This window comes from Drosophila nasuta, chromosome 2R (assembly GCF_023558535.2).
Source record: "Drosophila nasuta strain 15112-1781.00 chromosome 2R, ASM2355853v1, whole genome shotgun sequence".
Classification (NCBI taxonomy): Eukaryota; Metazoa; Arthropoda; class Insecta; order Diptera; family Drosophilidae; genus Drosophila; species Drosophila nasuta.
This window is the reverse complement of record NC_083456.1, coordinates 1,467,021-1,479,536: the sequence shown is the minus strand read 5'-3', so window position 1 is coordinate 1,479,536 and position 12,516 is coordinate 1,467,021. Positions and strand designations below refer to the sequence as shown.

Sequence of the window (12,516 nt, the reverse complement as noted above, 5' to 3'; positions counted from 1 at the left end):
AATTCCATGGCGAAATTTGTCCCGTGCGAGACTTTTTACAGTGTACTGCAGTGAAAATAACATAAACTAAAACAATTTTAAAAATAATTGAATGTAATTCTTAAAGCTTTAGATAAGCACTATATTTAGAGCTAAGATTGATTTTAGGAACTTCTTCTGTTCTACGATAAAATAAATAAATTCGTTCAGTTTTTGGTTGTGCGTACGAATGTGTTAATTTTTGCAATTATCACAACAGAAAACAAAACAGACAGAAAATTCCAAAACTATTCTTAGCTCTAATTAAAGTACTTATCTAGAGCTATAAAAATAAACTTTTCTTATTTTCAAAATTGTTTCAGTTTATGTTATTTTCAATGTGAAGAGTCTCGCACGGAACAAATTCCGTCATGGAATTACCCATATATAACAGGCAGATCGGAGCTTCTCCGATCTTATAAACTATATATATTATATAATCTTGATAAGCGTTAACAGAAAAGACGATATACACATAACCGTCTATCTGTCTGTCCGTCCAATTGCATAGACAAATATCTCTATAAGAGATAGAGATATAATTTTGTGTCGACAGCATTTGCAGATTAAGTTTGTTTTAAGATTGCAGATGCAGATTGCACGCAAGATCGTGTCGGCTGTTGACGCTGATCAAGAATATATATACTTTATAGGGTCGGAGATGCTTCCTTCTACCTGTTACATACATCTACTGTCGGCACAAAGTTATAATACCCTTCTACCCTATGGGTAGCGGGTATAATTATGAATGTAGAAATAATGTATACGTGTGCAGTAAATTTGTAAATCGTGTTTGTCCAATGCGTTCAAAAGTATTTAACATCTAACCCTCTTTGTTATAAATGTTCCTGAAGATTCATAGTTGTTCTTTGTTTATAAACTCTCATAAACTAAGCAAGATATTTCAAAGCAAACGATCGGAATCTTTAAAATTTATGAATTGACAACCACCATAAATTCTCTTAAGAAGAAAATTATACCACGCATAATTAATGATTTATATTTGGGATATGCGTTTGAGAAAAAAAAATGAAGACAAATTAATAATGCAGCTTCGTAACAGGTAAAATAAACTGCTCTTGATGTATGTATATTATATTTTTGATTTTTTATTTTAGATTGCCGGTTAATTTAGAGATAATAAAAAGTATTAACGTATAATAATAAGTATTTCGAATATTGATGATGATGAAATCCCAAATAAATGGGAAAATATTACTGATACAGTAAAATTTTGGGCAGAGGCAATGGATTATAAGCATGCTAGAGAAAAAAAACCATTTGAGTTCCTTGCCTTATTTGCTATTCAAATGCTTTCCTTACCTTTTAGCCACATGCATATATTAACAAGTAAGAAAGCTACAGTCGAGTGTACTCGACTGTGAGATACCCACTACCCATTTTGAATAAAAGCAATATATTTTGTGGTATTATTCTCAAAATATACCAAATATACTGCAAAAATACTAAAAATATACCAAATAGTATATGTGGTATATCGATATAGTACCGCATTCAAAATATACCATAGACGGCACAATATACCAGATTGTCAGCCAAAGCAACTCAGATCCCTAGTAAGTAGGCGTTTTTGCCCATACAAAAGTATTTCTTTAATAACTTCGACAATTTCTATTTGATCGCAACCAAATTTTCAGGGATCATAACTACTATTATTATTACTGTATATACCAAAATTCTAGCTTTAAAATTACGCTTGTTATTCGATTTTTTTTATTTGCAGGGGCGGAAGTGGGCGTGGCAAAAATTTGAAACAAACTTGATCTGCGTGCAAACATAACAAATGCTGTCGAAAAAAAATTATAGCTCTATCTCTTATAGTCTCTGAGATCTAGGTGTTCATACGGACAGACGGACAGACGGACGGACGGACAGACGGAAATGTCTATATCGCCTCGGCTGTTGACGCTGATCAAGGATATATATACTTTATAGGGTCGGAGATGCCTCCTTCTTCCTGTTACATACATTTCCTGCCGGCACAAAGTTATAATACCCTTCTACCCTATGGGTAGCGGGTATAAAAACAACATGCCATACGTACACCTTGCCAGAAAATTACATTATGCTTATAAACAAATTGAAAAATATTTAAATGACGATCAAGATGATATTGATGAATTATTAACCAATTTTATTTAAATGCTAACTTTAAGAATATATTTAATTTATTTAACTTTATATATATTTAATAAGATTATTACTATTATAAATTCATCAAATATCACATTTGAATTGATGTTTTTTTCTTTCGGAAACTTGCGCAATGGAAATTTAAAGACCTAATCGTAGATATGGCCCCTAATGATTTTTGCCACATAAAAACATAATAAGGTTTCATATTTTCTCTCTTTTGGGTGTAGCTTGTTTTTCAGCATTGTTTTTTTTTGTTGTAAATTTCAGCTTATTTTAGCATTTTTTTTTTTCAAAAATCTAGCTTATACGGGTGCTCATCACCTGGCGACACTGGATGAACACGACAACAATTACTCGTGTGTTAGACGTTTAGAGTCATACATATATCGTCTTCATAAAGATTGTGATGACTCTGCTTATAGTGTGCAAGCCCAACATGTTGTGGTGTGTCGGTTCGATTCCCGGGCGGGACTCATAATTTTTTTTTTAAATGGTATATACAATAATTACTATATTGTGCGAGTTCGAGTCCCTGTCGGGAATACATAGCGCATTAATTTTTCAAAATGGGTAGCGGGTATCTCACAGCGAGCGCACTCGACTGTAGCTTTCTGACTTGTTTCATTTTGCTGATCAAAAATGTAAAGACCACTAAAGATTACAGTCGCTAATAAAAAATTCAAAATTGTTTCTTTGCCTGCTATTGTAATGCTATTATACAATGTAAAGTATATTAGAGTGATGCTTTAAAACATTTGAAAAGAACCGTAGATATACGTACAATCAATGAAAAAGATATTATTCTGGGGAGTTGGATGTTTAAAAAATTATTGTAAGTATTTATTTCCACGTTGTATATATATAATAATAAGTAATATTCGAAAATACAACTTGGAAATAAATAACTACCATAATGTTATATATGTAATATGTGTATATATGTATGTTACATACATACTTTATCACAATAAAAATAAGAATCAATAATATATCCCTTAATTCCATTATTCGCTGGACAGTGGTTGATTTTTTTAAGATTTGTTGTAAAAATAAATTAGAAATCAATTTTATAACTTAAAAAAACTTTTGTTGTATGAAATATATATAAATTGTTCTTATGAAGATGTGTTAAGTAATTTAAAAGTAAAGATTTTTGCAACATTTTTTGGTGAAATAAGAATGGCATTATCACCAATCAACAAAAATGCTTGCACTTAGCAGAGTGGGTTTGATTGCATAAAATTTACAATTGTTTAGGACTTTGTGAAGCTTTCATTAACATTATATTATTGAACTGGAATTTTATAGATTAATATAAAAATGTATTGACAAGCTCCACAAAACTGGATTGTTTTAAAACGATTTTGGACTTGGGTTCTTACTTATCAGCAAGCCTTTAAATACATAATATGTACTACATATGCATGTATATAAACACATTAAGAATGCCATATGCATGCATATGTAGAATAATTATGTTATATGCGATAAGAAGTTTATGAGTAATCATAAAATGTATCCAATCGATTTAGCAAATCTTATGAATTGTTAAAGCAATAAATAATTTCAATTCAGTTTATTATACCAGTTCAAGAATAGCACTCGTCCCAGAATACTTAAATTTGCTACAGTTATTTCTATTTCCTAATTGAATAGTTCATACTGTAAGAGAATTATATAAATGGAAGTACATATTTGCTAATGTAACATTAATTATGCTCAAAATGTGCAATATAAAAATTGAACATTTTTTAATTTCAAATTTATCTTCTAGGCTATGAAGAATCAGTTAAGAGTATTTCTTATATTTGGCATATTTTACATATACCAAGGATGTGATTATTTCGATACCGTTGACCTTACAAACAGCATTAAATTTGAAAATGGATCATTTCAGTACGAAGATGTATTGATACCAAAAGAAAAAACGGGGGAATACAATTACCAAATTTTATTTAATGGCGATTACGAAACGGTGCCCAAGCATATAAGGGGTTGTGTATGCCATTTAAAAAACGTGCATACGTTTTTGCTGTAATCCAAAACAATTGCTTTTAAAAGGTAAACGAACTTGCGAAGATATTGACAAAAATATACATTATAATATGTTATTAAACATAACATATAATGAAACACTAACAAAAACTATAAGCGACTTGGAATTCATGGTGCAACAACATCTTCCTGTACCTTGTCGTGATCATAATTATCTTGAACCTGATAATCCAAACCACGCCTGGACTTTGTACGAAGTATGTTTTAGTTTACTAAATTCAAACACATATTTAATTTCTTAAATTTATCATCAGAATGGCACTCTTCTCAGACATTTTGACAGCGCACTACTTACAAAACGGGATTATTGTTTACAGCCTCGAAAATTTCAAGATCTCTACAAGCTTGTGCCGTATCATTGCCTTAAACCTCCAGACTATTCTAACGCTTACAGTAAGTAAATATAATGACCAAGTAGTTGTGACTTTGATGTTACTCTCCTATCCACAAAATAGTTATGAAATATTAAGTTTGACCATAAGTCTAGTATGTCTGATTAATTATAGGTTTTCACTAATACTGAGCATTATATTTCGTATTTAATCGGAAAAATTGCAATAATCAACTACTTCATTACACCGCCACTGTAGATACACGTGTTTTGCGCTTAGCGCTAAGCATCTACAGTCGAGTGTGCAAAATATTGCGGTATTATTTTCTAAATATACCAAAAATATTAAAAATTTACCAAATTATATATTTTGTATATCGATATAGTGCCACATTTAGTAAGTAGGCGTTTTTGCCCATACAAAAGTATTTCTTTAATTACTCCCACAACCAATTTTTGAGAATCACAATTACTATAGTTATTATTGTATATACCAAAATTCGCAGCTCTAGTTTTTAAATTACGCTTGTTATTCGATTTTTGTTGATTTGCGGGTGCGAAAGTAGGCGTGGCAAAAATTTTAAACAAACTTGATCTGCGTGCAAACATAAATGCTGTCGAATATTATAGCTCTATCTCCTATAGTCTCAAAGATCCAGTGTTTTATATGGATAGACAGACTGACAGACATGGCTAGATCGTCTCGGCTGTTAACGCTGATCAAGACTATATATATTTTATGAGGTCGGAGGTAAAGTGTCTAAGGCATTTGCTCGTGACGAGAAATTAATTAATATTGTGGCGTCGCAACACTATATATGGAATTTAACATCTAAAATTATTGCAACCAAGTTATCATAATATGTGCTTAGGATATTTTCGCCATAGAAATTGAAAATTTTGCTCATCTGGGAACAGTGATATAAGAAACTATCATTGGAGTCTATTATAATATAACTGAACTTATTTAATTCTTTTGCAGTGCAATCGGTATCGATATTCTTCTTACTTATGGTCATAATTGTGTATTTGATATTACCGAATTTTAAAGGAGATTATTTTAAATGCTCTATATGCTACTTCAGTTGTTTGACCCTAAGTTTTATACTTATTGTTATTGTACGTTTTCAATGGATCCAGCCACATCAAAAAGTATTGTGCCAGTTAACAGGTATGATTAAAATTAAAAATTTGTTCCTTATTTAATTCATCTTGTATTTTTTAGGATATATTGGTTACTACTTTATAATATCCACATTTCTTTGGCTTTTAATTATAAACTACGATTTATGGAAAGCATTTAATACTCTTGTCATTACTCGGAGGACAAGATATTTGAATTACAATATATTTGTTTGGGGCCTTGCCGCTTTACAACTTTTAGTAACTTATATTGTTGTGTTAGTAAACACAGACTCAAAATGGGCACCTAATATCGGAATTTATTATTGTTGGATCGATAGTAGGAAATTTAATTAACTTTTAATTTACGTTTAATATTAAATATTTATTTTATAATTGATACAGCAACTGCTTGGTCGGCAAGAATCTACTATTATGGTCCAATAGGTATTTACCTAACATTAAGCACAACACTATTTATTAAAACCGCCAGTGATATATTCGTTCAAAATAGGAACAATAGACTTCAGTTAAAAAAAATCGGAAAGCCAAAGAAGTCTAAAGAGTCTGACTAAGTAAGCATAATCATAATTTATTTTTTCGTACATAATAAAACTTAATGTATTTTCAGTTTTTGGATGTTTTTAAGGCTTTTTATCATAATGGGCGTTCTTTGGATTTTGGAAATTATATGTTATTTTGGAGAATTTAACGATAAAGGATCTAAAATTTTTGACATTTTCAATTGCAACCAAGGTATCATCTTGTTTGTAGCAACAATTTTAAAAAAAGATGTTTTAAAATCATTAGCTAATCGGTAAGTATTTTTATTGGAGAGCAAAAACAAAGCATATTTAAAATCTTATTATAGCGTTGGAATTGGCGAACAAATATCACAAAGTGGTCCATCTACAACATCACCATGACATATGCAAATAACTGAAATAACGTTGACTAAAGGAATTTGAAGCCGCAAGGAGTGTGTAACTTCTGTTCATCTGACAAAAAAATTTGAGGAATTCCATGAAAATGTTCACCGCGATACATCGATACATGAAGCATACACGTCATATTATAATATTTTTATAATTGATATTTCTTCATGTTCATAGTCCCAACATCCAATATTACATTAGCGCTTGCGTGTAAAAATTTTAATTATAAAAGATACCGAACTTATTAATATATGTAAAGTTCACAAATAAACCGATTTTTGGAAAAACAAAATTGTTTACTTGGTCAGACAATGATTGACCATAAAAATACATATATGTACATATATATTCTTAATTAGCGCGCCATGATCTTGATCTCAAAGCTAAAGTGTTGAATTTTTCAAAAACGTTTTGTTTGCGATAATGTTAATTAGAGTATATTGGGTACCTAAAAAGAAAAATTAACAGTAGTGCAACTAGAGTTAACTGTATTTATTATTTTTTTTGTATCAAATGATAAATCAGTGTGTCATCTAGCTGATAATTCAATAAAAACATTTAATTTCATAACTATTCTTTTTGGAAAAAAAAAATCAGAATCAAGAGAAACTATGGAACCACGTCCATTCTAATGAATGATCTAGTCGATGTGTTCATTATATGGTTATATCGTTTCGTCTCTTGATTCTGATCATGAAAATGTGCATTTGCATATATTTTATACCCGCTACCCATAGAGTAGAAGGGTATTCGGCTACCGAGTACTGGCTACCTCAAGCGTAGATACCCTACCGTATGAAACCCTAAGCCGAATAAATTCTTAGACCGACTCACTTAAACTTTGAAGCCTTTTTATACCCGCTACCCATAGTGTAGAAGGGTATTATAACTTTGTGCCAGCAGGGAATGTATGTAACAGGCATAAGGAGGCATCTCCGACCCTATAAAGTATAGATATTCTTAATCACCGTCAACAGCCGAGACGATCTAGCTATGTCCGTCTGTCTATCAGTCCGTATAAACACCTAGATCTCAGAAACTATAAGAGATAGAGCCATAATTTTTTTTGACAGCATTTGTTATGCTTGCACGCAGATCAAGTTTGTTTCAAATTTTTGCCATGCTCACTTCCTCCCTTCATTAAAAATTGAATAACAAGCTTAATTTTAAAGCTTTAGTCGCGAATTGGTATTTACAATAATAACTATAGTAGTTGTGATTCCTGAAAATTTGGTTGCGATCAGATAAAAATTGTCGAAGTTATTAAAGAAATACTTTTGTATGGGCAAAAACGCCTACTTACTAGAGGGGTCTTAGTTGTTTTGGCTGACAATCTGGTATATTGGGCCGTCTATGGTATATTTTGAATGCGGTACTATATCGATATACCAAATATGTCATTCGGTATATTTTTGAGAATATTACCGCAATATTTTGATTTTTTTTCAAAATGGGTAGAGGGTATATCTCACAACCGAGCACACTCGACTGTAGCTTTCTTAGTACTTGTTTATTCTGTAATATCAAGACAATCCATTGACGAGCATTAATAAAGTAGTTCGACAAAAATTAAACAATTATGGTTTGAAAGTCATACTTAAATAAACATGTGTTTATTACGTTTCAAAATGAAATTGGGTGTCAAGTATTAGCAATACTACCAGAATATTACTTTTTCAAAATAAGACATAAATTTAAATAACAAATATTGTACAGTGGACTTGTATATTTAAGCATACTTATTGAGTAGGCGAAATCGAATTAATCTATATTAAATACATATGTTTATTAGTACCATATTCGTAATTTTTACATAATTAATAACTAATTTAACCAAAAGATATATATATATATATCATTTGAGAAATATCAATCTATATACGTTAATCTATGTCGTAGAACTTTTTTATAATTTAAACTACTTCAGTCAAAATTAGGACGCATTTTAACCATATGCAATAGTATTTCGTTGCACAAAGGTTTATTCATTTAAAACTAGATACAAAGCCATAAATTGTTTAAAACTGAACTAGAGCAGTTGTATGTGTATATTTTGAGAAAAACAAGAGTGTCCAATGCTATGTGGTTGTAGGGCTTTTCTTGGACTTAGGTCATTTCGTTGTTTGTGCGTTTGAGATGAAACTCTACCATGTTATCTAGATCACATATGGATGATTTTGATTTCTTCATATCCGAATTGAGCACTCGCAAATTAGAATAATAATCGGGTAAACCATTTAAACTGGCTGTCATTTCCTGTGCCGTTTGGCGAGCCAATTGTGCCAGTGTTAAGCGAGACTTCCCCAACCGTTTAAGTGGGCTGAAAAGTTCGTGCATTTCCTTAAGCTCTCCATAATCAAGGACCTGCCATTGCCCGCTATCCATGTTCCAGGTGAAAAGAATACGACATTCATATTGTCGATTATGAAAAACACATCCCATTCGACCTGTGCAGTAGAGGCAATTCGTAGGAGTTGTTGGCATCTGATCTCTAGCCGAAAATTGTGCCATTAGCAAAAAAGCTGATTGTATGGCTTATCGGGCATACATTTATGAATTCGTATGCCCAATCATAAAATACGTTGTAGATTTTTTGATGCTTTTGACAGATCATACTAATGACGTAGTATGTGAAAGTTTCGAGATCAAAAGAGTTTTGCGTTACTACGACACTGCTACATCGTAATCGTTGGTATGATGCTTGAGAAATCATTTGCATTTCTGAGTAACAAGAACCGTGCACCTCCATTGGAAGCGACGTGTGATAGCCTGGGGAAATGCAATCGTCTGTGTACGAAAACGATGTTTAGTGTGAGAGCCAAAAAAATAAAAGGTATACGGTATACTTACCCTCTTCACTGGTAATCACTGAGGTCGCATCATCCTCATCAACATAACGACGCTGCAGTTTTTTGGTGCATACCGGCATTTCTGGCATTACACCGCCTTGAACTGGCATTTCTACAATTCTCTGCTCATCACGTCGTGGCGAAAGAAAAGACATCCCCGCGTTGGGGGGGAAATGGAGCCGCCAATCTCAAAGCGCTTAGCCATGGACACCTGTAGTGGAGATAGTGCTCCCAAAGGTCCAACAGCCTTATAGTTTAGCATCTGTTGAGTTGCTTGGGAAAGAGGTGGTGACTTCTGGTTGTAGATTTGTCCACCCATAGTGGCTGTGTTTGCATTACGATTGGGCGATCGCATTAGATTCGAGCTAGATGGGGGTGAGCGGAATCCAATATGTGGTGCTGCAGGCGGAGTATGAGCAGACTGTGCTGGATGCGGAGAAGAAGAAGGCGAAGCACATGGGGAGTTATGAAAAAAGTGTGCTGTTGGTGAAAATCGATGTATACTGCGTTGAGCCGTGGAACTGGCAGTGGAGGTACTAAATGTACGTCCTGCCGATCTAATTTTGGTAAAAGGTAGAATGTTTTCAGAATTATCTTCGGAAAACTCATACTTTTTTATCTGCGAGTCGTCGCTTTCGAAATATTGAAATCTTCTCACACTTCTCGTTATCTTCTGAAAACTCGTACGCATTCGACTTGTCAGTCATGGAGCTCGAAGCTGGTGTATTCTGAGAATTAAATAACTATGTATAATATATAGCAATTGGCATGTTCTCGACGCAATCTTACTTGAACATCAATTGTTGTGATTCCATTGCGGTAAGACTTTGTGACTATACGCTGATTCCGCTTCCTTGATTGGCTGGACTCATTGGAGCCAACTCCATTGCATTGTATTGATACTGGCAGGGTGGTTTCCATCAGAGTCATGCTAGACGCTGTCAAACTACTACTGCAGTTGGATGATAAGATGAGTTTCTCATAACTGGCACTACTCTGTTCTATGTTAATGCGATGTTGATTTTCGTTGTTGTTACTAATGCTATTATTACTTCGCTGAGTATGATCCGTTTCGATATCACTGAAATCCGCAATTATTCGCGCCACCACACTGTGCTCACTATCCGCCTCAGATCCAGTAATTGGCACAGAATTGCGATCTTCCTCATTGGTCAGCGGCGTGCGTGGCAGCAACAAGAACTGATGTTGCGAGGCAGGCAGGTTATATTGATGCAAGCAGTTGTTGTTCATTGTGCTGGATACGACCGGCGTGTCCACATCTATGCGCAGCATATGCATAAAGCCATTCGATATAATCAAAATTCTTTCGGGACACAAAAGATTCAGATGCGGTTCAAATCGGGGATCTGTTTCCGTTGAGGAATATTTAGTGTGTACCGTTAAATGGCAATTCAGGCAATGAGCATTGTAAAAGGAATCTGTAAATACACCATAAATCATAATATATATAATGCAACATAGAATCGCAATGAACTCGGATTTAAATTGCAAGTTAATTACAGGGACCGTCGTCGTTTAACTTTTTACACTCCAAACAACCAAGCTTAGGAACTTTTACATATGTTATATAGCTTTCTTCGCTCTCTTCTGTGGCGGCACCATGAACCACCAAAATCTGCTTATCTGCATTCTTCCATTGCGTCATCGTCACTGATTTCAAATTGTCGACCACATGATCATCAAACAGTCGGCGTGAAAAGAAGTATCTCAATTTTTTATGAGGTTGAAAGAGCCAAAAGTAAAGACTAAAAAAATAAGTAAGAGTATATAATATACATATTAAATACTTTTGTAGATGTTGCACACTACGTACGTGTATTTGTATCCCACATTAAAGGAGTAATGATTGAGCGACGTGTTGTCGTTGCACACAACGCGATGACTGATCATATACTGTCCACAGGCAGTCAATCCCATGAATATATGCCTGTAACAATATTCTTAGACCGAGTGTTGAATATTCAGCTCCCTAACCCAACCACGCACTGTGGCCGCTTACCCCTCCACAGCATTGCTAGCCAATACATCCTTGAGATACAGTTTTAATCTATTTGGCACTTTATCATAGGGAAGCTTTTGTTTTTGACCAGCACGCGACGCACCTGAGAAGTATCCTGTTCGCTGTGTTATGTTTAAGCGTAGGTAAGTACCAATTCATTTATTTTAACACAAATGTGTGTGTGTGTTCCCACTCACCTCTCTGTCGAACAACATTTGCACCAAATTTCTAGTACGTGACTGCACTTGAATTTGGTGATTGTACATGTTAGTTTTTGGCGACTCCTCATTGTCTACGGCCTCATCGGAACTATCCACCGTGGAGATGTCATCGTCATCCGATGATACTCCGGACAATGACTCGACGTAAAGTTGGTAATCAGTCTCCATTGCCTCAGTCTCGAAAAATCAGACTTAAGAATTTACCGACATCATCGGTAGCAACGGCCTATAAAACTAGCTAGCAATTGAGCAGCAAGCGAACCCGACGCCACAAAAAAGCAGCCACACGCATCGATTTTTTTTTTAATTTTGTACACAGTCTCTAATTTATTAATATCTACTTGGAAAGTGAAAAATTGCCCGGTCAATACAGATTATTCAGTTTATCGGCCATAAATTGTTGTGACCGCACGATTGCAAGCCCTAATAAGAATTTTATATATAAAATACCGTTTCCTTGAAAAAATATACTTAAAAAAGGCAAAGTGATTGTTTGGTAACACTACTATTTGGTAATATTATGTACATTTTTAATATTGTGTACATTTACAACTCGTTCTGTAAAGTCTTAAGCGGATGTTTGGAAGAGAGGGACGTCTAATGGAGGTAATCATCTAATCTAATCACTAAAGATGCGGCAATGATTCTGAAAATGTAGCTGTATTTAAGATAATATTTTAGTATATTCATCGAACCAAGTGCGACATCGATGGAAATCGGCTGATTATTCCACTTACAAATTTTGGCGCTTGAATATTATTTTAAATTGCTTTGTAATTGCATTAAGAAACAAAGCAAAAAATAAAAG

At 33.7% G+C, this 12,516-nt stretch overlaps 2 protein-coding genes across 2 annotated transcripts; one reads left to right on the top strand and one right to left on the bottom strand.

Moving 5' to 3' along the window:
- The first annotated feature begins 4,113 nt into the window (after window positions 1-4,113).
- LOC132785933 (probable G-protein coupled receptor Mth-like 11) lies at window positions 4,114-6,428 on the top strand. Its single transcript, XM_060792264.1, has 6 exons — window positions 4,114-4,427; window positions 4,485-4,623; window positions 5,544-5,732; window positions 5,787-6,023; window positions 6,089-6,258; window positions 6,315-6,428. The coding sequence occupies exons 1-5, from the start codon at window positions 4,281-4,283 to the stop codon at window positions 6,256-6,258; spliced, it is 882 nt and encodes a 293-aa protein (XP_060648247.1). The 5' UTR covers window positions 4,114-4,280; the 3' UTR covers window positions 6,315-6,428.
- A 2,142-nt stretch (window positions 6,429-8,570) lies between these two features.
- Window positions 8,571-12,113, bottom strand: LOC132785685 (uncharacterized). The gene is given in 10 exon segments (XM_060791886.1): window positions 8,571-9,141; window positions 9,143-9,405; window positions 9,469-9,634; window positions 9,637-10,083; window positions 10,085-10,195; window positions 10,257-10,906; window positions 10,989-11,233; window positions 11,302-11,415; window positions 11,488-11,609; window positions 11,685-12,113. Coding segments are annotated over 10 exon segments (2,727 nt in total). The 5' UTR covers window positions 11,877-12,113; the 3' UTR covers window positions 8,571-8,724.
- Window positions 12,114-12,516: the final 403 nt, after the last annotated feature.

Excerpts from the sequence above, each read along its gene's own strand:
- LOC132785933 (XM_060792264.1), top strand. The coding sequence starts at position 4,281 with ATGTTATTAAACATAACATATAATGAAACACTAACAAAAACTATAAGC. Across the intron at positions 4,428-4,484 it reads ACGCCTGGACTTTGTACGAA|AATGGCACTCTTCTCAGACA; the intron begins GTATGTTTTAGT and ends ATTTATCATCAG. Across the intron at positions 6,024-6,088 it reads TTATTATTGTTGGATCGATA|CAACTGCTTGGTCGGCAAGA; the intron begins GTAGGAAATTTA and ends TAATTGATACAG.